The 25,894-nt window shown below is 40.0% G+C and overlaps 2 protein-coding genes across 5 annotated transcripts in view; one reads left to right on the top strand and one right to left on the bottom strand.

Annotated features, from left to right (window-relative positions):
- ppfia2 (PTPRF interacting protein alpha 2) overlaps window positions 1–1,260 on the top strand; it is a 140,510-nt gene extending 139,250 nt beyond the window's left edge. For all 4 annotated transcript variants that reach the window (XM_062443392.1, XM_062443393.1, XM_062443396.1 and 1 more), the window contains one exon: window positions 1,202–1,260. In XM_062443392.1, coding sequence (XP_062299376.1) covers window positions 1,202–1,260 — 59 coding nt within the window. The remainder of the gene's footprint in view (window positions 1–1,201) is intronic.
- Window positions 1,261–5,218: 3,958 nt separating this feature from the next.
- Window positions 5,219–25,894, bottom strand: part of acss3 (acyl-CoA synthetase short chain family member 3) — a 35,047-nt gene continuing 14,371 nt past the window's right edge. The window contains exons 9-16 of the mRNA XM_062443933.1: window positions 24,724–24,827; window positions 9,137–9,232; window positions 8,753–8,816; window positions 7,200–7,281; window positions 6,546–6,668; window positions 6,346–6,445; window positions 5,957–6,132; window positions 5,219–5,430 (exon numbers count right to left, since the gene is read on the bottom strand). Of these exons, the coding sequence (XP_062299917.1) occupies window positions 5,359–5,430; window positions 5,957–6,132; window positions 6,346–6,445; window positions 6,546–6,668; window positions 7,200–7,281; window positions 8,753–8,816; window positions 9,137–9,232; window positions 24,724–24,827 (817 nt within the window). The 3' untranslated portion in view covers window positions 5,219–5,358. The remainder of the gene's footprint in view (window positions 5,431–5,956; window positions 6,133–6,345; window positions 6,446–6,545; window positions 6,669–7,199; window positions 7,282–8,752; window positions 8,817–9,136; window positions 9,233–24,723; window positions 24,828–25,894) is intronic.

Here is a 25,894-nt window from a genome sequence, read left to right as displayed (position 1 = left end):
TTGGCAACCACTGTCCTGCTGTAATTCTCCTTTTCTTTGTGGTCTCTCACCTGCGCTTTTTCTCTCTCTCGTTTCTCTTTTACACTTCAATATCTGATCTAATATCCAACTCCAAGGGTGGCGTTTTGCAGAGTTGCAAAATAGTTGTTTACTCACCCTGGTGGTAACAGCTGGGGAGTCAAGTTATGGATTAGGACCCATGCTTGCTGGTGTAACCCTTGAAGTAACAGTAATTAAGCGGCTAAACAAAAGATGGTAGAGTGCTGCTATGTCCATTTTCAAAGGTAAACCGTATGTCTTGGATGCTTTAATAACTCAGTCTTGACAGTTTGTGTCATTTCTCATCCCTCTGCTGTTAAGAGGACATTGGTTGATACAGTCTTTCATTTAAGGATAATTCTGTTTTTATTATGCTTTGGGGAGAATCTGCTGATATCTGAGAACACTGCAACATCGCTATGTGGCAAAAAACACTTAATTTGGAGTTAAAACTTAAAAATTGTCCCTAATTACACAGGAAAGTTTAAAATACATAAATTGGTAGATGTTCATTTTTTTCATTTGCATTTGTTTCCAATCTTTAGTATTATATGACAAGCAATTTTACTGTGTTCCCAGATCGTGGACATTACATTTATTGTGCATTAAATGTAATAGTACCAACAGGAATGATGGCAGATACAATAAAAATGAGACCCACGTTGTTATAAACTGGAATTATCCTTTAAAGTGATGCCGAGTGTATTGGCAACTGTGTCTTGACAAATGGCACCACACATGTTGTGATACATGCCTGGAAATCATCAGACTGCACTGATTTTAGCCAGTGTTCTCCTCTAACAAGGTGTTCCCAGTGAAGCAGCCTCTTCTCTGTGTCCCTCTGTCTCTTTTCTCTGTGCTCCCTGGTCTGTGACATCCACAGTACAACAAATCTCGTTGCTGATGTTATCCACTCAAAATTAAAACTTCCTTTGAGTGCGTGATCCATGGCTTTTTTTTTCTTCTGAGGGTGACAATATAAAGTTGTGTGAGGGAAGTGTTTTGCCTGTGATCCCACTCATACTGTTGAGGGCATCTAATCTTGTGGCATTTGTTTGGGGTGGTGACCAAGTGAAGGAATGTTCTTCTTCTCACTCATGGTCCATCTGATACACATGAGGCCTGAATATTCATATTCTTTTTGCACTGTCTCCCCCTACAGTTGGACCCTCTGCGGTGCAGCGGCTGGACAGCTCCACGGTGAGAACCTATTCCTGCTGAGAGGAGGAAGAGAGGGACCTTAAACTGTACGCTGTATGTAACACACAGACTCTCGCTCTGTCAAATACACAGATTTCCTCAGAAGCATTAAAAAAAAAAAAACTGGAGTAAAGACACAAGGACGAATTATTTCCCAAGATAAGCATGTTTGTCTTGTCGGCTTAGCGAGCCTCTGCTGTGTTTTTTGCCAGGTAGCTGTGATAAGGTTCTTGGAAACTGCAAGGCTAGCAGCGAGCCACAGTCTCTCACTGATGTTTCCTCTTCTTATGTCTGTCCAAAATAAGATGAGTCAGTCACGATTTAAGCTTCAGAAATCTACTTCAAATACAAGAGGAGTGCAGTATGTTACACAGAGATGAGTTAAAAAAGTTCCTTTACATGATTACAATAGCTGAAGTCTCCTAAAAATAGGCGGGAGAGTTATCCAGACTTTCTATTATTACAAAGTGCCCTAGTTTTCTTTCCAACTGTCTTCTTTGTACTACCAGGTGCAGTGAAAGTGTCATTTCTCATAAGGATTTGCTTTGATTTGATACGCCACCTGAAAAAAAAGGTCTCTTTGCATCTGTATTGTAGTGAAATTCCCTCACAATTGAAGTGACAACCAGATGCCAAAGCTACAAAGTCAACATGCCTTGGATGTAGTGTTTAGCATGAAGAGCCCAGAGAGAGTTTTATCTCAAAATGTGCTTCTGTAAAATGAGACTGTGTTCCTCAGATTGAAGCAAAGCATATAGTTGAAGTAGACATTGGGGGATTGGGAGATGATGATTCATCCTCTATCTAAAAAAATCTCAGCTTTAATCCAGCATGAACATCCAGGAGAGAATCTGAGAATGACGCTGCTTTGATATAAATAAAAAAAGGTGTGACTCAGCAAAAGTATTTCACCACAAAATAATGATTTCAGTCATTTCATCATCACCTGTATATTCTTACAACCGCTTCTACAATATCATCATCATCATCATCATCATCATCATCATCATCATCATCATCATAATTAAAAACCATTTAAAGCCACACAGAAAGTAGGGAGACTGCCATCAGTACCATTTATATTTGCTGGTTTGAGCATCTGCCTGCAGTCGGTACATCAGGTGAGAAAACTCCATAATCCTAAACCAAAATCCTTACAAGCCTCGAGAGTGTGATAAGGTAAGAAGCACAGTATACAGATAATAATGCTCTAATTCTGGGAGTGTAGGGTGACAAATGAGACAGGAATGTTAAAAAAATACATTTAAAAAATCACCAAGGGGGAGAGATAATGGTAGGCTTCAACCCGAAACAAAAAGAAAAAGAGGAGGGGTTGATTCAGTGGAGGAAAGTTTATGTGAGTTTCATCTTCATAACCATAGTTTTTTTTGTTTCAAAAGTATTTGCTCATCCCGCTGAGGACCCTGCAGGCTGTGTTTCTAATTCTTTCATCAGCTTGTTTTTTATAAGTACTCCCACACAGCAAAAAGACAGAATACAGTGCAAAGTTCAGGGTGCAAATAGTTGAATTCTTGTGCACAGGAAAACAGAAAAAAAATTACTAAATTATTTGCAGCAGGACTGTCTCTAACCCTTTGCTGCCTGCAGTATTTATATTTTCTAAGCAGGTACCACCACAAATGAATATATGCAGTACGATACTTGCATAGAGGCATCCAAAAAGTAACACCTTGGCAACATTCTCCCTTTGTACAATTCAGTCTCAGCATATGAGATTTTTTTACTCAATTTTAATTAAGTGTCCTAATTTTGGCAAAGTATTGTCTATGCTCTTTATAAATGCCTGATTTAGAGATGAATGAGACAAACCCATCAGCGATGATAGAAACTGATTAATGAATGCCCAAAATCTCAATTTATCGCTCACTATACAGTAAACTATTGAGTGTCTATGAGTGTAAATGAGTGAGTGAGCATCTTTTATCTGAACTAGCCACGTAGCAGCAGAGATCGACCCAATACACCATCACTATAGTTATGCTGCTAACCTGAAAGAAAATAGATTTGAAGCATATGTCACACAAAGCCAAGAGAAATGGGAATAATAATGCAGCCGGTGTAAAAAGCTACCTTAAAACTGAAGTGTATGTGCTTTGTTAGACCCATGTGAGACAGATGACTGGTGTAGACAGCTAATAAGGCTTTAATGTCAAAAATAGGTTTGTCTGACTAAACCCACACCTATAAATTTCAATAATTACTTCCCCAGCTATACGATTTGATGAGCAGCAACCAGCATGGTACTAAATGAACCCAATCAGGAGTCTGATTAGATTTTTTTTTTTTTCGTGTTATAATTTTCTGTTAACGCTCCAACAACTATAAGAATTTCAGACCTCTTCTTAAAACCTGCTCACTCTGTCTCCCTTTAGTTACAGTTTTGAATGGAGACTAACTAGGGGGAGCTGCTGGACGGGCCAACCTGCCGAGGAACAAACCATTCTGACAACACGCACTGCCAAGAAGCCCTGCTCTCCTCTCTGACCCCCCTTCCGTCCCACGACCATCCACCCCTAAAATGTGGGCCCCAGATGCTGGTGCTAAACTGTCCTGCAGGCTACCCCGTTGTCACCATTTCTACCTTTTACATGTACAGTAACTTGTCGAAGCATAACGTACTGTGTATTTCTTCTACAGGAGATGTGTAGGTTATCTGTAAATTAATATAAATATGCCATTTTTTTAATATATACACACATCTATGTATAAAAAGATATTCAGAGTTTGTGCAAAAAATGTCCCTGCCACCTCATTTAGTGGACCATAGATTAATATATGCTGCTCTTTAAACTGTCTCCCTTATTACCCCCGACCCCCCTAGATCATTTTGTACATATGGTTTTATTTTTTCATTGTGCTGATGATTACTGTATGATGATGAACCTGTGCTGCACCATAGTGAGGAAGAGACTCTGGATGTGTGAAACCCTGCCCTCTAGTGGTTTACAACAATCACTTTGAGCCCCATTTCTGGCACCAACAAATTTCACCGTCCTTTCTTATGAACTTGCTGGCATAAAAAAAAAAATTTAAAAAGAGCATTTTAAGAGAACACGTCGACGCACTGGAAACACACGACAAGCACTTTGATACAACCGCATCAACTCAACGGACTCTTTAAGTAGCCAAGGACAAAACAAAAGACGTCGTTGCTCTCCGAAGTTGCCCAAAACTTCCTCTCAGAGAACAAAGAAGCAGGACATCAGTCGTAGAAACTGTCACTTGCTGTACTGTATGTTTTGTCAGGCGATACATTAACACAAAGGACAACTACACACACACTCAGCCGAGCTGGCCTTCTCCCCCCACCCTTCAGACACTACGTTAACAGAACAGATGAAATAACTGAAAGACAGACCGCTTTAGCTCATAGTGTGCATAGAGTGTATATGACCATGTTGAAGTGAGGTGACCTAATGACAAAAACCTGTTGCTTGCTGTGACTTACATTGGTGTAACTGTTAACTCTTTGTTTCTGTCAGTTTCCAGGGTAAACTATCGTATCGCCCTGTTATCTGTCTTTTAGTTATTTCTGATGGGTGACTCAAACAAGTCTTACGCTTTTCATTTGTTTTTACATCTTCAATTTGCACGAACAATGAATCATTTTATTTTGTGTCCATTTTTTAATTTATTACTTCTTGTACTTTGGTCAAAACTAAGTGGTGAGCAAACAAATTTTCATTGTCAATAAAAAAACTACTGTCAGTGAATGAGTCTTATTTCATATGATTTTATTAAAAAGTAGTCGTACCTTACTTTCATACATGAATTATGAATGTACAAAGCCTGTGGTGCAGTACGCCTTCACATTATTCTTCAGGTTACATTCAGATAAGTGTTGATTTGCTTACAAATACTACAAATGGAAACATCAACCCAGCTGCAAGGGGCAGAAGGGATGAGAGGGTTAACTGTAATGTCGGTGAAGATACGTCTACTTTCAGCTAGACCAACAAATTATTCATTCTAATCTATCGAGTTCACAGTTGCAGCTTGTAAACGGCGTAAACACCCGTGCAGACTTCCTGCTGATGGAGTGACTTTGTGAAACCCAAATTGATCCAACCTCAGTTTTCTGTCATCCCACAGATGAATTCAGGCTCCGCCAGGTCTCAGAGCTTCTTCTATGTACTTGAACACATCTGGGTCCTCTATGGTTGGAGAGATCTTTTGGGGGAGGAAAATAAGGTCTTTTGTGATTCTGCTATGAAAGGGTTAGGGTTACAAATCTAAAAGTAATGAGATAAGATAAGAGATAATTAATACCTAATAAAGCAATACCTTCAAATGTGGTTTAATGCAAATACATTCTTAGATGTTTACTTCTTTGTATCCATTGAAACCTTTATTTATATCTAGTAGTATTGTTTCCTCAGGTTGTCATGTACTTCTCTCTTGGGGCTGTTAGCACCTGATCAGCAGAAAACTATATAATCATAACTATAAAGACATGAAACCCCAAATGAGTCCTCACTTGTACTTAATGAGTGCAAGGCTGATAATGCAGCATCATTACTCTAATTCTGAATTGCAAAACGAGCTTAACTGTCTCCTGAGCGGCTGTAAATCTTTGCACATGGGACAAAAATAAACAAGTGCAAACAATGTTTCCCTTCAGCAGCACACACTTTTTAAAACAACTAGCAGTGATGGAAATAATGTACTAAATATTTCCCAGAGAGTCATGCTGTACCTTGTATGGCTTGCCGTTGACCAAGTTGGCTAAAGAGGAGCGAGGGATCTTGCCAGAGCGTGTCTTGGGCAGCCCACGGACAAAAAGCACCTTCTTGAAGGCAGCGACGGGCCCGATGGTGTCTCTCACAAGCTTTACCATCTCATTTATGATCTCCTCTTGACTTTTCTGGACACCTTTGACACACAGGGAAAGATAAAAGCAAACACATTTAGCTTTAATGACACCTGTAATTGAATTATGTGCTAAGTATGGACGAGCATGTGAGCAACTTACCTTACTTTATAAAGTAAAGCAGATGACATAGTTTCTATAAATAGGTGTATTTAAAAAAAAAAAGAACATGAAAAAAAGCACTGATGTTATGCTCTACATTTGTCATGTCTCACCATTTTTGAGTACACATAAGGCCAAGGGAACGTGACCCTTCAGAGTGTCCTCTAGACCCACTACAGCACAGTCCCCCACTGCAGGGTGCTGCAGCACTGACTGCAAAACACACACATATACATACAAACACATATATATACACACATGGTACTACAACAAAGAAGACTTCATGTCACTTCCTCTGTCATTTTTCTCATACCTCCTCCAAAGCTCCAGCAGACAGCCTGTGCCCTGCCACATTGATGACATCATCAGACCTGGACATGATGTAAAGGAAGCCCTCCTCATCAACAAAACCTGCATCCATGGTGTCATAGTAACCCTGATGGTGAAACAGGAGGGAGATGTGTTGGTGTAATGTGACATCATGATGATAACTGCAGGTCATAAGAGGGTACTTCACTCATCTGAATACACAAGGAGATTCAGCATAAACCTCTCATTGGTCTCAGAATTATTCAATTCCTCCACCAGAATCTGAAATATTGAATGTGAATTGATTTGCATTGAATTTAAGACAATAAGAAACCACAAATGCCCAATATTCTCAAGTCTGTATGTTATTCAAATCTCTCACTGAGCTCTATGGCTGCTAGTGAGCCATGTGTTTCTGCAGTGGCAAATTTCAACACTAGAGGGCCACCTTTTACCACATACTTACCCACTACTTCCCATGCTACATTACTAAACCAGTGTCATAAAGGAAGAATTGAGTGAAACTTAAAATAAATATAATTGGTCTGATTGGAGAAACTTCCAAGTTTTCCTAAACTACTTTATGTTAATAAATTGGACAAATTGTTTACTGCACAACTTATTTCAACACTTTAAAAAAAATTAGGAGGCAACTTACTGAGAATTTAGTGAAGTAGAGCTCTTTGAACAGATCCTTGTTCTGCCACAGAGACAATGCTGCACCAGGTGGTAAAGGTAGTCTGAAGGATAAAGGTACACACATTTAATTCAGTATATTTAAGTACATAAAAAGTTTCATCCCAAAATTACTTGTTAACACTTTAAATTCAATCTTGCTATAGCCATAAAAATAATAAGTGAAAAATTATAGACAACACTGTTTGTATACATAAAAAGGTTGAGTTCCTGAATGTCTTAAATTCAATGAGTATTATGGTTAGATTTTCACTCAATAAAGCTGTAAGAGTGTGTGTAGATGACAGATTTCTTTTATGACACTTCACTGATAGTCTAGACACAGTCAGGCTCTGCTGGACTTCACCTTGCCTGCCCCTCGTTGAGCATGTTGGCACGCAAACACAGTCTCACTCTCTCTCTCTTACACACACACGTACAGGGAGGAAGGGGCAGCTAGGTCACTCAGTCTTTGTTTATCCAGAGACTACAAGTAATCCCCCCCTTCTCAACTAGCATCTTGACCAAGATGGTCCCAATTTACCAGGTTTGAACCTCAAACATGCCTCTGCATACATAACGTTCAATACATTGAGAATATTATATTATATTTAATGCTGATTTGCCAAAAAAACAAAACAAATAAAAATCCTCCAGGCTGTCAATGACTGCAGCAAAATTTAAACCATCTCCTCGAAAACTTCTCAAGCCAAAATAATAAAAAAGAATAAAGAGATCCTGGCACACTGCTAGACACTTCCTATGCAAACCACACACACACACACACACACACACACACACACACACACACACACACACACACACACACACACACACACACACACACACACACACACACACACACACACACACACACACACACACACACATTTGTAGTAAAACCAACATAATTCAATCACCAACCACGGTTTTTGTTTTATTTTACTTATTAAAAGTTATGGTGCTTAAGATCTGTAACATTTTAAGACAATAGCTCTTCTTCTGCCAACAACTTCACTCTTTGTAAAAAACTGAATGCGACTTTATGAGTCAGTTCAATTTTACTGGAAGAAACTAGAGCACCACAGCTGTTCCCGTCTGTTTACAGCTCTACCTGTCGTCATCCATGAATGCACTGTACATGCAGACTCCTTGGAAATCCCCTTTTGCTGGCGCTGAGTCAATACCAGCAGTTACACAGAACAGGGAAGTTAGGGAGTGATAACAGATAGGTAGCAGGCCTGGAGATAAGGCAGCACAAAGGGCTTAGGTTGACTTCACACAAGCAGCTCCATTACTGTACATACACAGACACTCTTCCCTTTTTCCAACCCCAGCAACAGAAAGGAGCAAGGGTTCACTGCCCAACAGTGAATTATTCAGATTAAGAACTGAAATTGGATTTTTAATACATCAATGTGAGCAAAACGCTTTTATGTCACATTTTTAATGTGGGTGCATGTTTGAGTGACAGAGGAAAGCTAAAGCAATAAGTAAGCTGCTTACACGGCTGTGAACACAACCCCCTCAGCTTACCTCACTACAATATTTCCCAGGGTTTTTGGCTTCACCTCCTGCATGTCATCATCGATCACTGTGACTAGTGGAAAGGGAAGAGCATGCAATTCATATTCAGAGACTGTGTATCACCCACTGGCAAACTGGAAGAGCAAAAATTGTAAATGCTCAGAAGGGAATCACAATTGTTAAGTTTTATCCATGTTTATATTGCTTTATTAATATTGGTGTTTAAAGGCAAAAGGGGCAGCATATTTGAATGGAAAACATGAATGAAAATATATTTAATTGCAAATAATGAATAAATAACATTTGTGTGTCAGTTAATACAAACAGATGCTGCGTTTATGTTCAGCTTTAACGAAAGATGTAGTGTAGCTAATATCGAATGAAAACTCTTACCATTGTAACCTGGAACAGGTTTGCCAGCCTGGCCTGCAGGTGGCGTGAGTGAGTTCCCCAGACCGATACACGTAGAGGTGATGGCTGAGCCGGTTTCTGATGAGAAATACATAGAGACATAAAGATTCATGAGCACTCATATGTCATTCATGTTGGAGACCCATTACGTTTTAGTCAAAATACAAGAGTGACACTTAAATTCTGACACAATCACATAGTTGTCTTTGCTTCTTTCTATTCAAATATGCTTGTTATGGTGGGCTGCTTAAACGAGTTTGTGTGGTACCGAGTTGCCTCTGAGCAGCATTAACCTACATTACCAAAACTATGACAGCTCCTATGGGCTCTCCCCGACTCTGCCATCCAAATGTGCTCCACTTTCAGCAAAGACTAGCCGGTCTGTCAGTCCTACTAGCCCATCCAGTGAAGGTACAACAGAATCAATCCAACTCTGTGTCTGGTTTGCTGATTATCACGCATTCAACCAGTCCAAGATCAGAATATGTCTTTTTCATGTTTTCACAAAATCTGCGAAGAAACACAATCAGTTGGTGTGTTTTGGGATTTTTCAGCCTAAGTACAACAACATAAGATGCAGCTGTATGCTCCATCTGCCTTCCATGTCTTCTTCCTTTTCACAGGCATACAGCAGGTGACAGACAACTCAGAATAATCTCCAACATCATCTGTCTAGGGGTTTGAGCTATTTTCTTCTAGACAGGAGTGAGGGGCTTCACCTGCTGTTCAATTAAACATAAGAACAGACATGTAACTGCATTTTAGATACCTGATGTGCTGCTATTTGTCTTCATGTATATGCAAATGTATGCACAACCTGTTCCAAAAGGTAATCAGATCACCTATTCTATAGGGATTGCTTGTGGTGTAAATATGATGTTTTTTGTCATTATTGTTCTTAAGTTATTGTGACCACAAGTGTTGTGGCATTTTCCTATGTTAATATGCAAATGTATGCATGCAGGTTTTGATCTTGTATTCTTCTAAAATATGCAGTCGCTGGCAGTCCTCATAGCAGAGGAGCGTTGTCTTCTGAGAGGGCAAAGGGCAATGGCAAAACATTCTCAGCTTGCAGGCCAACTATGCCAATACCGGCTCAGCCAATAAAATAGTGATATGCAAAAGGAAAGGAAAAGAGAAACAAAAATAGCAGGGACAAAATGTTGAGTGAGTAATATCGTGCATATGATGAATGCAGAGTCCAAATTTGGGGTACAGAGCAGGGATACATGAATGAAGTCCAAAGATAACAACAGAATCCATCAGAAAAACAGCAGCAACAGATTCTTCATACTATGATGTACACCTGAAAGGTTTTAGGGAACTATGGGACACTATGAGGTCAGCATGGACCGAGGCAAAAATCATCACAAGCATCTTGCTGAGGTACCAGTTCTATTGACTGAAGTCGATACACACTTCTACTAATCAAACAGAGCTATAGACCTTTCTCCATTTTCAGCACAGCAGGCTTCAAAGACATGAGTTTAGGGGCAGAAGGTTGCTGTTGGTTGAGAAGGGGGATTACATTATCAAATGAAATATATTGGAAAGATATTCCAGAGTTGAACACTTTATCAATCCACAATGGCCTCTGAACTGGCAACCACATACACCTCATTCATCAGTGGCATGTTAGCCACTCCCTGCAGGGTTCAAAGCCCATCACTGACAGTGGTGGCTATGCTCACTGCCAGTGATAGCAACATGGTTTCTATGCCTTCAGGGGGGGGGTATTTAGTCCTGCCCGCCTGGTCAGAGAGCAGAGTCATGACAGAGTGATGACAGACCACCTGCTGACCAATCACACCCTTCACATCTCCATCAAGTGTGTAGCAACACACTAATCCTTGCATCACCAACGATTATGACCATCATATAATCTGAGTGGCACTAGAGCAAAGGGGAAACATTCTGCAGCTTGTAAGAAAACAGAGAGGATTAAAGTTATGGGCTTTTATGGTCATTACTGATACTTAGAGATGGAAGGATAAAAATGGGATCATCAGTATTTTATGATTTTATTCTGTGGAAAAGTAATAAAATGTGATTACAGATTAGCATACAATTAAATGATAAATATGTATGTGATAATCAAATTGCATCACTGAACCTGGATGACATTGTCTATGCATCCATCCATCCATTTTCTTTACTGCTTATCCTCTTGAGGGTCACAGAGCTGGAGCCAATCTCAGCTGACATTGGGTGAAAGGCATTGAACAGGTCACCAGTCAATCACAGAGATAACATATAGTACAGAGACAGACAACCGATCACACTCACGTTCACACCTACAGGCAATCTACCAACGTTACCAATGAACCTAACCTACATGTTTTCAGTCTGTGGGAGAAAGCTGGAGTACCTGGAGGGAACCCACGCAGGCACAGGGAGAACAGCCATACTCCAAACACAAGGCCCCAGCCGGTTGGTGGATCCAAACCCAGAACCGTTTTGCTGTGAAGCGACAGTGCTAACCACTCCACCACCATGCAGCTAATATTGGCAAACCAATATATCGTTCTGACCCTGAAGGACAGATTCAACTCAACTGAATTGCACGTCGATTAGGGCACGACACAACCACTGAAATGTTTCGTTTCAGCATGAGTGAAGTGTTTAAACCTAGCTGTTTACAGCAGGAGTCAGGACTCACTGGCAGCAATTCAGGCTCAACAATTAAATTGAAATCCTAAATGAAAATAGACAATATAATCGGACCTTGACATCTTACATACCATACAGGAAGATCAAGAGAACTGGTTGTGCAGCCTTTGGGAATAAAAATCAAACCTTTACAAAGCAAAGATTGTTCAATGATAATTAGATGCATCACTCAAGTATCTTATCCTCACATTTACATGAAAAATGGTGAGCTGACAAAAACAGAGCTCACTTTATAAGAGCTGACTCAGATGTTGTTTCCCAAGAACTCCTGAAGTTCCTTCCTCAGCTCGCAAAATGAAGGCACAATAGATCATAACATTGCAGTCTAATAAGCAGACAGTAGCTCTATTAATGTAGAAATATGACTATCGACACTCAGCACTATGATACCCTTCTGCACAGTTTTGTGACTGGAATAAGTCAGAGCAGTATCAACCATAAAAATCTTCCCACAGTGACAAATTCTCATCCAATGGGGTCTTCAATCTTATTTGCATCTATTTAAGGGTCAAGATGAAAACTTCCCAGAGCTGAAACAGCCAACATACTTCTGCTGCTACTATTCTGGTCACATTGTGCAGGAGACTAAATATGCTGTATTATAAACAGGTAGACAGCAAAAGCTGAGCCAGATGAGTGAACGCTAGAGGGGAGTGAGAAGGAGTGAAAACATAGTCTGTGGGCTGGGGTCGATCTCACACACTCACACACACACACACACACACACACACTCCAGTTGTGTGGTTGTCCATTTGCTTGCCTGACTGACACACACTTTTCTATCCATTTTCCCCATTCTCCCATCTTTGTCTTTTCCTTTTCTTTTGCTTGGACTCGCTCCCTCGTGCCCTCTTTGACTCTGTACACAAACAAATCAATCTTCCTTCGACCTCTTGGAGATGAGCTTGGCCAGTGAGATGCATTTTGAGTGTGATGAATGTGTTGAAGAGGGGGAAGGGTTGTCGGGGGATACGTTGGAAGACTGGGATGGGGAAAAATAGTGTCTTTTTTTCAGCTGAGAAGGTGGTATCGAGCAGCCGCGCTCATTACTAGTAGCTTGGAGGGAAACTGCTGTTCAGAAAAAACAATGCTTGGCTCTCTGGTCCTGCACTCACTTTTCTCTTCAAGCCCTCCACAGAGGCATCCGTCTCCTCCTTCAACAATATAACCCTGCTCTTCTACTCTCTCTGTAGGACCTGCACTCTGGGAAAAGAACGATACAGGTTGAAACACAAGGTCGATTAAGACAGGCAGAATTGGCCAAGGGGTGAGAACAGGAATGACCGATGTCAGAATATAAAACCTGGAAAGGACAAAGTAAGCAGCTCTCTTATTACGCCTATATATTTGAATGATTGTAATAAGTGCTAAAACGCTGATTCAGAGAATTAAAATAAAAAGATGGTATCAGAGTTATGGATGTACCTCGCTATCCATCTTTCACAAATGTCTACCTGCAAACCTGCAGCTCACCCGTTTCCCTTCTGTTCTGGACAATGTGAAAAGTGGCAGTGGTACAGCTCAGGTACAGTATACTAGAAACTTAACACATTCATCAACAGCAGCAGCAATACTGTAAAAAAAAAAAAAAGTTTTAAAGTCTGGTTAACCAAAAGTTTTCAAACAACAAATGGAAAAACTCAGCAGTGAACTTGTTTGTTTTAGGCTCAATACTCTGTTACCCTGGATTCAAAACCAATCAATCATGGTGAGGATGAAAATGCCAACTTTCTGTTTTAATTTCAGAGTGTAATATTGTACACTATCCAAAAAATGGAGAACAAGGAGCACACAAACTGCTGAACACTACATTGTTCATCCAATATGGATGTGAACACGCTGCAATAATCTAGATTTTTTTTTTTTAAATATAATGCATCAAATGGGTATGTGTAAAGTAAAAGGGGTCACTCAAACGGGTAACCCCACTGAGATTTAACACTCTACTCTGCAGTTCCCTTCAGCTCTACAGAGATTTATAGCATAAGTTCATCTTTTTAGTTTTACAGCCCACAGGCTTTGGCGTTTTGGTTCAGTCTCACTGTTCTTATTGATTTGTTTTAAGCTGCAGCAGGCAAAAAAGCTCCTAAAACCTCTGGATATTTATCTGCTTTAGTAGATAGAAGTAGTAGTACATATAAGTTCATACTCCCATACTTGCTAGTTCAGACTTTGCAAGTTTGACCTTGGGGTACAAGGAATTACAAAGGAATTATATCATGTGCTATGGAGACAAATAGCTGCCCAGATTAGTTTAATTACATCACTTTCTCCCTGCATGACGACAGACATTGACCAACCAATCATCTCAGGAGTCAGGCTGCTAGCAGCTGAGATGACTGGCTGATCTCACTTGGCCATCAGCTCCGAAACATCTCAAAAAATATTGCAGCAAATTTCCAAATAGGCACTATTTGGATAAACTGACCACTTATTGGGAATCTAAATTATTACTTTCTTGCCTGACAAAATGTGACATATTAACACTCCTACAGCAAAAATTACAACAGCCTGATCTCTGCCATTGCTGTTGATTTGTGCAAAATGCGTTCTGGGATACTTCAGCAGCCTCCGACCAGCTTCAGCTGACGAACGGTATAACTTCATCACTCAGTCAGTGAGTCAGATCAGTCAGATAGAGCTGATCAGTCAATAGAAGACTGATGATAAAAAAATCCAAAAATCCAGAGTTTCCTTGCAAATATATTGCCAGACTACAAGCCACATTTCTATACACTATTTAATTGGCTGTCCTGATAGCAGCTTTGAATGTACAGTAGATGCCACGTTGAAACATTTGAATTAGGTGTCAGATGGATGCTGCTGCATGCACAGGTTGGTACATTCGTGTACTAACTGGGTCCCTGTATCAGTGTTCACTTTGCCTTACAGCACAAATACAAAACATTAACAAAACTTTTTCTTCAATGTCGGCATTGAAGTCAACTCCTACCTACAGCATCCACTATAACACATAAACACGCAGCAATTGTCACTTAATGTGTCGTGCAGTAAACAACAGCTCTGACATAAATATCCAAGGGGCTGCTTTCTGTACATCATACATATGCACAGCAGTGCTTGTGGTTGTCCTGGTGATGTGTGGTTGCTGGGGTAACTCGGTCAGCAGCTAAACAAGATAGTCGACCCAAGGTCATCTGAAAAGACGATGTAGCGGAGGAAGATGAGGGTGTGAGAAGAGAGTAGACTGTGAGCTGCTTGGCCAGACTGTGAAATACTAAGCAGATTTTTTTTTTTCCCACATTGTTTTTTTTTTATGTATAATTTATTATAAACGTTTTAATTTAGCTAGTTTCAGACAATAACAAGAATACATCCACCTCATACAAAAAGGTAGTGAAAGACAAACACAATGTGCCATCCTTGAATAATAAAATGAACAAAATCAGTAAGGACAGTCACTTCTTGAAGCCAGCCTGCTACCACAGTACAGCACTTACTATCTATTTATAAAACCCTGATTCAGCCCTCACCATCAAGTACCTGGAGCTCCTTTCAATGTAGCTTCTATTGTGTTTTATATAAATATGTTTTAATGTGTCCTGTTAGTAAAGTAAACATTAAGTATGAAGTAAACTAGAGTAAATGGGACATCAGATAATATTTCTGTGGTATCTTGCAAAAATGCACACATGAATACAAAATGTTTTTAGACAGGTGAGTACTGTGTTTTTAAATGTTTTGTGTTTTTCAATTTCCTGCTTTTTCTATGAGAATATGAGGCCAAGAATGAGTAGGGACCAAATCTGACTACAAATCTGTGGTATTAGAGTCTCTGTTGGATGATACAGCTTTCACTGCTCAGACTAAGACCATCATTGGCAGTCTGCAGAGGAGCCAAAAGCAGGTAGAAAACAAAGGGTTGGTTAACCTAGCCTGTCTGATTGGGCTGATTGCTAAAATGAGGGAAAATAACAAGTGAAGAAAAGTTCAGAGAGACGAGAGAAAGTAAAACGTGTGGGGAATCGGTGTCTGTTCCAGCAACTGCAAAAGGTTGCTGATGCTGCCCACCGAAGACACACATGAAAGACAGATGAGCAATGAGGTATAACATGCACACGCACACAAATCTGCATATGCTCTCACATTTACAACTTAGACTTTTCAAGGGACAATTTCATTCCATCAGCTAAAAACATTGCCTCCCTTATCACTTTTTAGACAGCTCGGCTCATTCGCTCAGAGCTAAGTTTATGCATACAAATGTGCTACTTAATTTGCTAATGAAAGACCCCTGTCTTGTGTCTTAAAAACCTCGGCTGACAAACGCAACAATGGTTTGGAATGAATGCCGAATGAATTCCCAGGTTAGAGCGTTGATGACAGCAGCCCCGAGTAAACAACGAGGTAACACAAATGTGGCACCTCAGCTCTCGGAGATGTAATTACAGGAGCCACGACATCTGCGCTACTGTCTCTGCAGCGATGTAATGAGACCAAGTGGGCGACGGCGGCTTTCTGGTGTTTGATGCTGAATGACATGAGGCACGAAGTCCAGACTCCGATGCATCTCCCGTGGGTGGGGAACATTTCACCAGGGTGACATGACTCAGGAACAATTCCACTGAAAGGAAATTAATTCTGACTTATTTTTTTAAAAAGGGGAAGATGAGGGACAGGTCTATATGCAGTAGAGCGATGGGAGTGAATATAAATAAGGTGAGGGAAATAGATGTGGGCTCTTTTTACAATTCTAATTCATGAATTTAAACCAGCAAAAAGTGTAAACTATCAGTGCTATGCTGAAATGTCTATTTGAAATAAGCAAACTTCTTCACCAAGAGGGCCAAAAATTAAGCTTAATGGGGAGTCATGAGCCGATGACAAACACACTGCACTGTATTAAACTAAACTTTTCAGCACAAAATCCTTAATGCTCCTTAAATGTATTCTCATATGATTACAAAAGCTCACCTTGCTTGATGTAGAGTCCTTAATATATGACAAGTACATTTCCCCAAGTGAATGTAGGTTACGTTGAAAACATGCTGTAGATATTCAATAATACTGACCCATTAAATCAATCCAGAAAATAGTGGCGGCACAGCATAGATATATTTTCAGCCCAACTTAACAGAATATGAAAATATATTAAGAAAGAATGTGGAAGGCATGCTTTGTGACCTAGCTGCATGGCTTTGACCTCATTCAGCCACAAGAGCATTGACTCACTGATGCTGAGTCAAGTTCTTCAACACCAGACTGTGAAAACCCATTTCTGTGTGGACCTGGCTTTGTGTACAAGGGGACAGTTTCACTTTCACCACAGTTGAAAGCACATGATTTTTTTTTACAATATCACTTTAGGCTATGGCATGACGATTTAACAGGAACTTAGGAGATTAGCCCAAACCATGAAAAACAGCCCCAAACCAAAAAAGCCTGGGCATGATGTACACAAGCTTTGGGCCATGTAGTGTTTATTCCAGGAAGTATAACACACTCCACATAAATATTGGTGAAGTTTTCCAACTGTTTAATAAAGGAATGGAGTATCAGCCTGCTCACTTTTTTTGCCTCACTGCCTAGAAGTCAGTTTGCATATATGAATGAAAATGGCACGAATCATGAATATGTATGAATCAGTATGCTTGTCAATAACGCTGCACAAAGGAGCGACACGATTTAGATGTGCACTTCTTACTGCTTGGGGTTTTTATTTGCTAAAAATATTTTTAAAAATGTGTGTGTTCACTTTTTGTTCTTGCTATTATCATCTTGGAGGCTGAATACATCGTTATCGTTGATCAGCTTTTCAATGAGTTTCAACAAGGAGCCATTTAATCACATCCTCTAATGAAGCCTTGGCACAAATGGAGTACGGCACAAATTATTGTAACCTCTTTGTTAATAATCCAAATTTAACCATGAGGCCAGGCAGTGAAAAAAAAAACTTCATAGAGAATAAAGCTGGTCCAGTAAATGCAAAACAGCTTCTTATTATTTCCTGCATTGAACTACCTCCACAGAGTCAAAAAAAAAAAAAGGTTACAACCCAGGCGTTAATAAGCTGACTTGTGAAAAGACAACCTGCAGATGCTGGTATATTCAGATTTAAATCAACACTGCAGCGGTAGTATTCCTGTTGAGCTTTTCAGTTTCAGGTTAAGAGTTCTTATTAACCCCTGATCCAGTGCAGTGCTGTCTGTCTACAGAGTTAGTAAACGCTGAGCTGTTAAATGACTGTGTTTTTCTTCGGTGAGTGGATGGGCTTTTCAAGGAGGCTGTAAAAAAGCTCATCTTGCCCTTGACAAACCTTCTGAAAGCACTGACTACTTTCCAGGAGGAGTATTCGTGGAAAGCGATCTTGTGCCAGCACTGCACTTGGCAAAGGCCAGGGGGAGAAATTGTCAATTCTACAATTTATTTGACAAGACAGATGCTTTGAAGAGCTTTTAAGACAATTCTTTTCTTTGTACAAGGACATCTGCTGTCTGTCAGAGAGAGTCACGGAAACAATAACAAACAGAAAGAAGCCACACAGAGACAAAGAGACCAGGGCACCTAAAATACTACTGTAAGTCCATCCGCCACCACTCACCGGCGAGGCAGCCAAACCCTGCCAACTGGAAACACACATTTGTTGCCAGGCAACACCAGTGACATCAGCAACCTTCATCATCAACCCCCTCCACCCCATGCCAATGACACTTGGGTCTTAAAATAGCACACAGATTAGTATCAGGCTTCAAAATGGCAGACATTCTTTCATATGCACATAAGGGGAAATGAGCTGGGCTGTTAGTGAATTCAGATGGTTCAAAGGGTGACAGACTATGCATAAATGTCTCTTTGAAAAGTAGGGGTTGCTAAATGCATGTATATTATTTTGTGTGCGTGTCAAAAAGGCATGTAAATGTAATCAATATCATGATGGTGAAGGTAAAAGCGGCAGTATGAAGGCCAAAGGGCAGCTGGGAGAGAAAAAAAAGCATTCAGGTGTCATGTTGAGGGTGATGAGGCAGGATGAATCAGCATATCAGATGACAGCGGGTGGCTGAGAAATGATTGAGTTCGCTGCACATGGGAATAACGAGCACACCAATCACTTCCACTCGGTATCAGAAAAGTAATCTCGCCTGCGCCAGCCAAGCGCGCTGTACTGAAAACTAATCACAAGCTAAATTGGTCAAATTAGTCAAATTCTCATCCGTGAGCTTGTTAGCACATATAAATATTTCCTGCAAATAATGTGACCTCCTCCTCCTCTGCTGTATGTCATCCTGCATCTCACCACTGGCGCCATCATGACAAAGTGAATGTTATGCGTCAGCTGACTTTGTTTCATTTTTCCCAATATAAGGCTGGCTCTTTGCACAACGTGACTGTTTACCACTCACCAATGCTACGCAGTTGGCTGAAAGGTAAGGGAAGCCTCCAGGGGATGGATGAGGAAATAAACAATGTGAACCAAACCCTGAGCTGTTTTTAATCTTTTCCACGGTGCACACCAGGTAGAGTTGATGAGACTTTTTTGAGACGTTTTCAGTGTACAGTGATGATGTCAGAGATAATGAATTAAATGATGCATCTTTTAACAGGAACTGACAAACACACACACTCTGTTTGATGAATAAAGCATTCTACAGTGATGATAAAGCAGCTTTACTCAGAGGAACGAGAAAATACACTGATACAGCGTCTAGGGTACGGGTTCATAGTTTTCTATGAAAAATTAAACCCTTTGACAAATGCTTTATCTCATTATTTGTTTAGCAGGCATGTTTTGTGTAATACTAATGAACTATATCTCCAAAGGAAAAATGATTTTCCTTTCAATAATGAAAGCATAATACATTTGAAAATAACCGTGAATATAATTTTCAGCTACATAAAGGGATTTGTAATTTCGACTGCAGTATTCAACTGCTCCAGGTTAAAAGCAAACTGATCATAAAAACACGGACTAAAAAAAACAACACTAAAAATGTATATTCAGTATCATGTATGTTCTGATAGATTCAAGATTTCTTACATTTTGAATGAACAAATTCAGGTGTGATGTTTATATGGTGCCCCCAACCCTTGACTCACATATATTAGTCTAACAGTATTCTGTGCAATCTCTTCACCTGCTCCTCCCTGCATTGCACATGGTGCCTGTTTTCTCCCAATCGATTACAGCTTTCGGCTGCTGAATATTACATTCCAGGATTACAAGCATTCATCTGGAAAAATTTATGAGCAGCTGCACAGGTTATTGATTTCTTTCCGTTTTAAAAGCTTTTTTTGCAGGTGACCACAAAGAGCAAAGCCCCCGTTCAAGTAGAGGGAGAGATCTATCAATATTTAAAGATGAATACCAAATGTGTGAGAGAGGGACTTAAAAAAGACTGTCTGAATAAGTTTGAAAAATGATATCCATGTTGAGAGCCACAAGTTGCAAATAAACTTTGCTTTTCAGGTGCTCTGTGTATAATGAGTTCCTCAAAGAGGAGTCTGTCTCCCCTTTCTATGATTCTCATTTTGGAGCAAACAAGCCTTGAATGCTAAACTGCTTCCTATTGACCAAGCTGATTTTCTTCTGTTGGGAGGGAAGATGAAAGAGAGTTGTCAAGGCACCGACACTGCTAAAAGTTGCTTGATCGATCGTCCTGTCTCCAGAGATGGTCGAACAGTGCAGAGTGGCAATCTCAGCAGGGTCACACATGAACTCGGTACAGGCAGGAGGAAACTATATGCACACTGCATCTTCCTGCCAAGTGTGTAAACAAATCTTTTTACTTGCATTTGAAAACTGTGTCTCAATATTTAAAAAATGCTAATAAACTTGTATTGTTTATATGTGCAGCACTAAAGCATCACAATACATTACATACATAGCGGTTTTGTGATTGCATGGTCACCAGGTGGAGAAACAGGTAAATCCAAGGCAAGCTCCAGTCAGTGTATCTGACTGTGGCAATACTTGTTACTAAGATAAATTAACGGTTGATTTCAGTGAGATTTGGGGAATTGTTGTTAAAAATAAAAAGATAAAATAACACCCACCTCAACCATTAAAGGTACCCTGTGGAGTTTTTAAACACTAACAGCGCCTACGGAGCGATGTTTGTGTCTCTCTGTCTGGAGCATGCACGTGCACAAAGATGCACATGCACACACATGAGCATGAGGACACACAATACACGCTCTTGTCATTTTATTATTCCAGTGATCAATCTGTGGTAATGCACAAATAAACCTAGTAATACCCCCACAACAGCAATGAAGAAGAAGACTGATAGCAAGTAAACAGTCACAAACGATGCAAGTTTTTTTTTTTAAGTAATCAGCTTTACAAATGTTTTACGAGGAAGGAATGTCATTCAACATGTTTGCTGCATGTGAGTTTAAACAGCTTAAGAACAATAAACTCTGCTCCCTCTGTAACTTTATGGAGAAATTATTAAATAAGGATGATTTAATGAATGTGTGCAACTTGGAAGAGGCTCTTCCACACCTACACATTTGAAGTCAAGCTGCCATAGACACAAAGAGAAAGCAAGATGAGAAGTGACCCACTCTACCATGAAAAAGTGAAGAATACATTTGGATTGCAGCGCCTGCCACAAGCTGCCAGTTATTGAGTTTAGCAGGGGGTGAAAAATCCAATGGGATTTACACATCTAGACAGAAATCAAGAGGGCGCCAGAGGTTTTTGTCCAAACTCAATAAATCACCTGGCTGGGATAGCCACAAAGTGTGACAGTTTGGGTGCATGTGTGTGTATGTATAAGGGAGAGAAAGTAAGTGAAGTGAGATTCAAACTGGGTTCTGATTCAAACACCCCTATAATAAAGCTGAATGAAATGTTATCTCACAAATACAAGTAGATCAGAATCAGCAGCTCTGTTCAGCACATCCAGGGTGGTGAAGCTTTGTTTTAGTCCAACCATCTGCACTCTCAGTCACACTCAATCCAAGATGGAGGTGCAGGTAGGGAAAGCGATGGGATCCATTATAAATAACAGAGCAAACAACTTAATCACACCGCACCAAAAGGCTTGCATATACCATAATCTTTTGTTTATCCGTGTATATTACTGCTTACTCTAAACCAATCAACTCCCAAACTGCTCATATGAACCATAAATGATCATCAAAACACATTATGTAACAACAGATCAGTGTTTGGGTGCTTAAATAGAGCATTAAAAGACCACAGAGAGAGGATTCACTTTTATTATTGGTGTTCAGCAAACTGATTAATTGTCAGTTTCTGTGGGCCCACCACACAGCACAAAGCTACAGTGTATTAGAAGAGCAATATGTTCCAACTTGGGGAGCTGAATGGACACCACTCATGAAGTTGAACCCAGACTGAACCTGCGCCCCTGCCCTGAATGAGATAATCTACCCTTACATGGACCAAAACTACTTCTTGGCTGATTTAGGAGGGTTGACTGAAATAGGACAATCTTGTCAGTCTGTTATACATGTTTTCAGTCTTGAAATGCATCCTTTTAATAATTGGATGCTACTACTAAGATATCCAAGTTTGTTGTTGCAGTAAAGCCAATAGTAGAATCAACTATTTAAACTCAAGAGCCTGAACTGATAAATCACATGTTCTTGTAATATTGAGCTCTTCACACTCCCATTGAGCCTGGACAGACCAATCAGCCATGTGAGCTTATCTGAGCTCATATCAGAGTGTGTTGACCGCACAAACGCAGGGTCGATGGTTTTCCAACGCCCCAACGACAGTATTGATTCCATATTTAACACAGAGATGTCGCCTTGTCCACCATCGATCCTCCATTTGCCTAGGCAGGATATTACTAAACAAAGAGACATCCAATTGTGCTCCTTCTCTGTCTTTGGTGCATTTATCATCGCTCACGAGTACTTGGGGAGGGCAATGATCAAACTGCAAGGGGGGAGGGGGCACGGCATTACTCTGAGGGCACACTGCCCTGGCTCAAGGCTCCAATCAAAGAGGCTAATGGGGTCTTACCCATTCAAGAATTATTACAAACTGAGGCCTGAGAAACAATGCAGGGGAAGCATGGGAATTACACAAAGTACCAATGAAAGGTTTGGACCCATTCTCGCATTCAAAGTGAATAAGACGGTGTGTCTAAACTTTAGACTTGTACTATATCTTATCATGCAACCCCACAACCGTCATAATGTATAACAGGTCGACTGTGAGGTGAAAAAAGGGAGATTACACACAAACTCTCCCCCACCTGTTTAATGTACAACCACTGGAATGTGAGTTGAGGGGCCTGACGTAGTAAGTGTTTAAAATACAACCATGACTCAACCTATGGATGGCAATAATTCAAAGTGCACTGGTGAGAAGAATTTCAATTGAAATATTGACCATGTTGATGTTTTTTTGAAAAGCAGACAACTCAAAATGAAAATCCTGCTGTAACAAGGCTGATTAACCACATATTATTGTTATCATGGGAAAATCGACAAAATTCACATATCGCTGGTTAAGTCTTGTTTTGTGTATTTTACACTTCAAAAAAAAGAGGGTAGTTAAGGCACACCATCAAGTAGTTGACTCAAAGCATGCTTCACTGGGGAAGCAATTTTAATTTCCACTCCTGAACTGATGGACAATTCCCTAGTGATTGTTTTCCCTCTTTAATCTCTTTGCTAAGCACACAACGCAGTCCCCAAAGCTCAGCTAGTCACTCTGTGTCCCATATGGGCGAAAAGTCTATTAAACATTAGTGAAGTCAATGAAGGGGAAATGCCAATCAAAGCCCTTGTTTGAATGCTACCCTGACATGTGACTGGTTAAAGAAATGCTCGCTGCTTTTCCCACCTGAGTACAGCAGCAAGCACACATTTATCCTGAACCAGTTTCTAAGGTGGTTTTCATCAACAAATTGAGGCAAAAAGGTTGCAGAGCTAAATGTACACCTATGTATGTTTCATATATCAAGTAGATTAAGCCAATAAGTACATTTAGCATGGCGGGGATTTCAGCCTTATTGTATGTGTCCCATTAAAAAAAGTCACATTTTTATTAAGTAACAATGAAGCCACTCCATTTTATTTTTTGCACCATCAGTTTCAGTCATGATTCTGCTCTTGACTTCTTAAATTGGCCAATTTTGATTCAAGTGGTAGGAATGATGTCTTTGCCACAGAAGTATCCCCTGGTGACCTCGGTTATTATTTGGTCTGCCATGTCTGCACATTCCTATCTCATTTTCTTTGCTACTCAAATAACTGTTGCAAATGATGGCATGTCAGTTCACGTGACGATCAGTTCTCAGAGAAGCTTGGGGGTCTTTGATATCATAATTATTAAAATACAAGGGGTCCAATCTCCCAGTATACAATACAAAACACAGAGGGGATTAATCAAAGAACGAAGAATAATAAAAATGTACTTTACAATGACAGCCAGCTCTCAGGGAACAGTGATTTTCTGGAGTTATGCCTCTTCTCAAGGCCAAGTTAATGTCAATTGGCTAATAAATACAGTAAAGAGCACATTTATAGTCTTCTCACACTGATACGCTTAAGATGAGACTGAGGCTTAAAGATCAAGTTGAATTAAAACATCATATACAGTTCATGCTAATAAAGTAGTCAGGCTCCTTGAAAAGCTTTCTCAGTATCTGTATCATAAGAGCCTAATCCCTCAAGTTTGAGTTTTAAGTGCTGGTCAACCCACTAAAATCACATAATTAAAAGTACACTAAGCAACTTCACACAAAGCATATGGTAAGGGATTTGTACAATTTGAGCTTAAACCACCAGAAATCCTGTGGCTTGTCTACAAGTCCAGAACTCGGCCTTTTGATTCACCACTTCCTGTTCAATATGCAATCTCTGGGCAAATAGAACAAATATATAGAGTCTGATAAGATGTGTGTGATTCTAAGTGTCTGTTTTCTGTCTTTGGAAAGTAGACGCTTTCTTACCTGTCTGCCACCAGTGATCCAAGACAGGGACCCCAAAGCTCTTCTTTGCCCATTCCAGCGTCTCCACATCACAACGCTCTCCTGCCAAGAATAATGACTGCAACCTGCAAGGACACAGAGTTTATCTGTCAATCAATGTGAGGAAATGTGTCATGTCTACTCCTTCACAGAAATGGTGAAATGTGTCCAAATGCTCAAAGCTACTTTAGATTTTTAAGGCTTTAATCAACATCTAAAACAGTTAAACATAGATACAGAGAAACAGAGGTGCATGGATAGCATGTGTATATATTCTATAATGAGCAGCATCTTAATCCCATCTTAATTCAATATTGGTGTGTGGAGAGTTTAATTGGTTTGGCAATCTCTGCATCCCTAAGCATCTTAACAATTTCTTTAAAGGTGAGTGGGTTTAAAGCTGTGCAGCTTGTGAGCTTGGGATTTACCTCTTTGCAATGAGTGTTTTACAAAGTCAAACTCGTGTGTTATGAATACTGAATCACAGCAATTATGCAAAACTGACATACCAGGCACTATAGCTGACAATTCTTAGTACTAGAAACTCTTCAGTGTCACTCAACTCATACAACATATCTTCAAGAAAAATAGTTTTGGACCACAACCAGTTTGCTTTCAAGCAAGAATAAACCACTTTTCTTTTCCTATGATCCTGGGGAGAGACTGAGGTACGACCCCCTCCAGTTCTGCCTCTGATGATGTCAAGAGGTGGTAGTAGTAGTGGTAGTAGTATTAGTAATAGTGGCTCTTGTCACCTTAGCTGACTAGAGGAGCTCTGTAGCATCACTATGATCATTTTCTTCCTTAATCCTTGTTTGTATTAAGGATCAGCTTCACTGCAGTCTCTAAGACCTCATTACTTTGCTTCTTTTCATAGACTTAACTGCATAAAACTGTCCATTCCACATTTTCTTCCTCTGAAACTTCAAGGCATATCCACTCATTTTAAAGGTGGATGTTTGCATTTGACCTGTAAAACACTCTTGGTAAAACTAAGCTGATATTTTTCCAAAGAAAATAAATCCACCCTTCCAACGATGTCTCAGTATTATACTGATGTATATTAGAACTGATGAAACCCTGAATCATGTAATATGAGACGACAAATTCTTGTAAGGACATCTGGATTTGTCAAATTCTAGCCTTCCTTACC

Source organism: Scomber scombrus, chromosome 22 (genome assembly GCF_963691925.1).
Source record: "Scomber scombrus chromosome 22, fScoSco1.1, whole genome shotgun sequence".
Lineage (NCBI taxonomy): Eukaryota > Metazoa > Chordata > Actinopteri > Scombriformes > Scombridae > Scomber > Scomber scombrus.
This window is presented reverse-complemented; position numbering and strand designations above follow the sequence as displayed.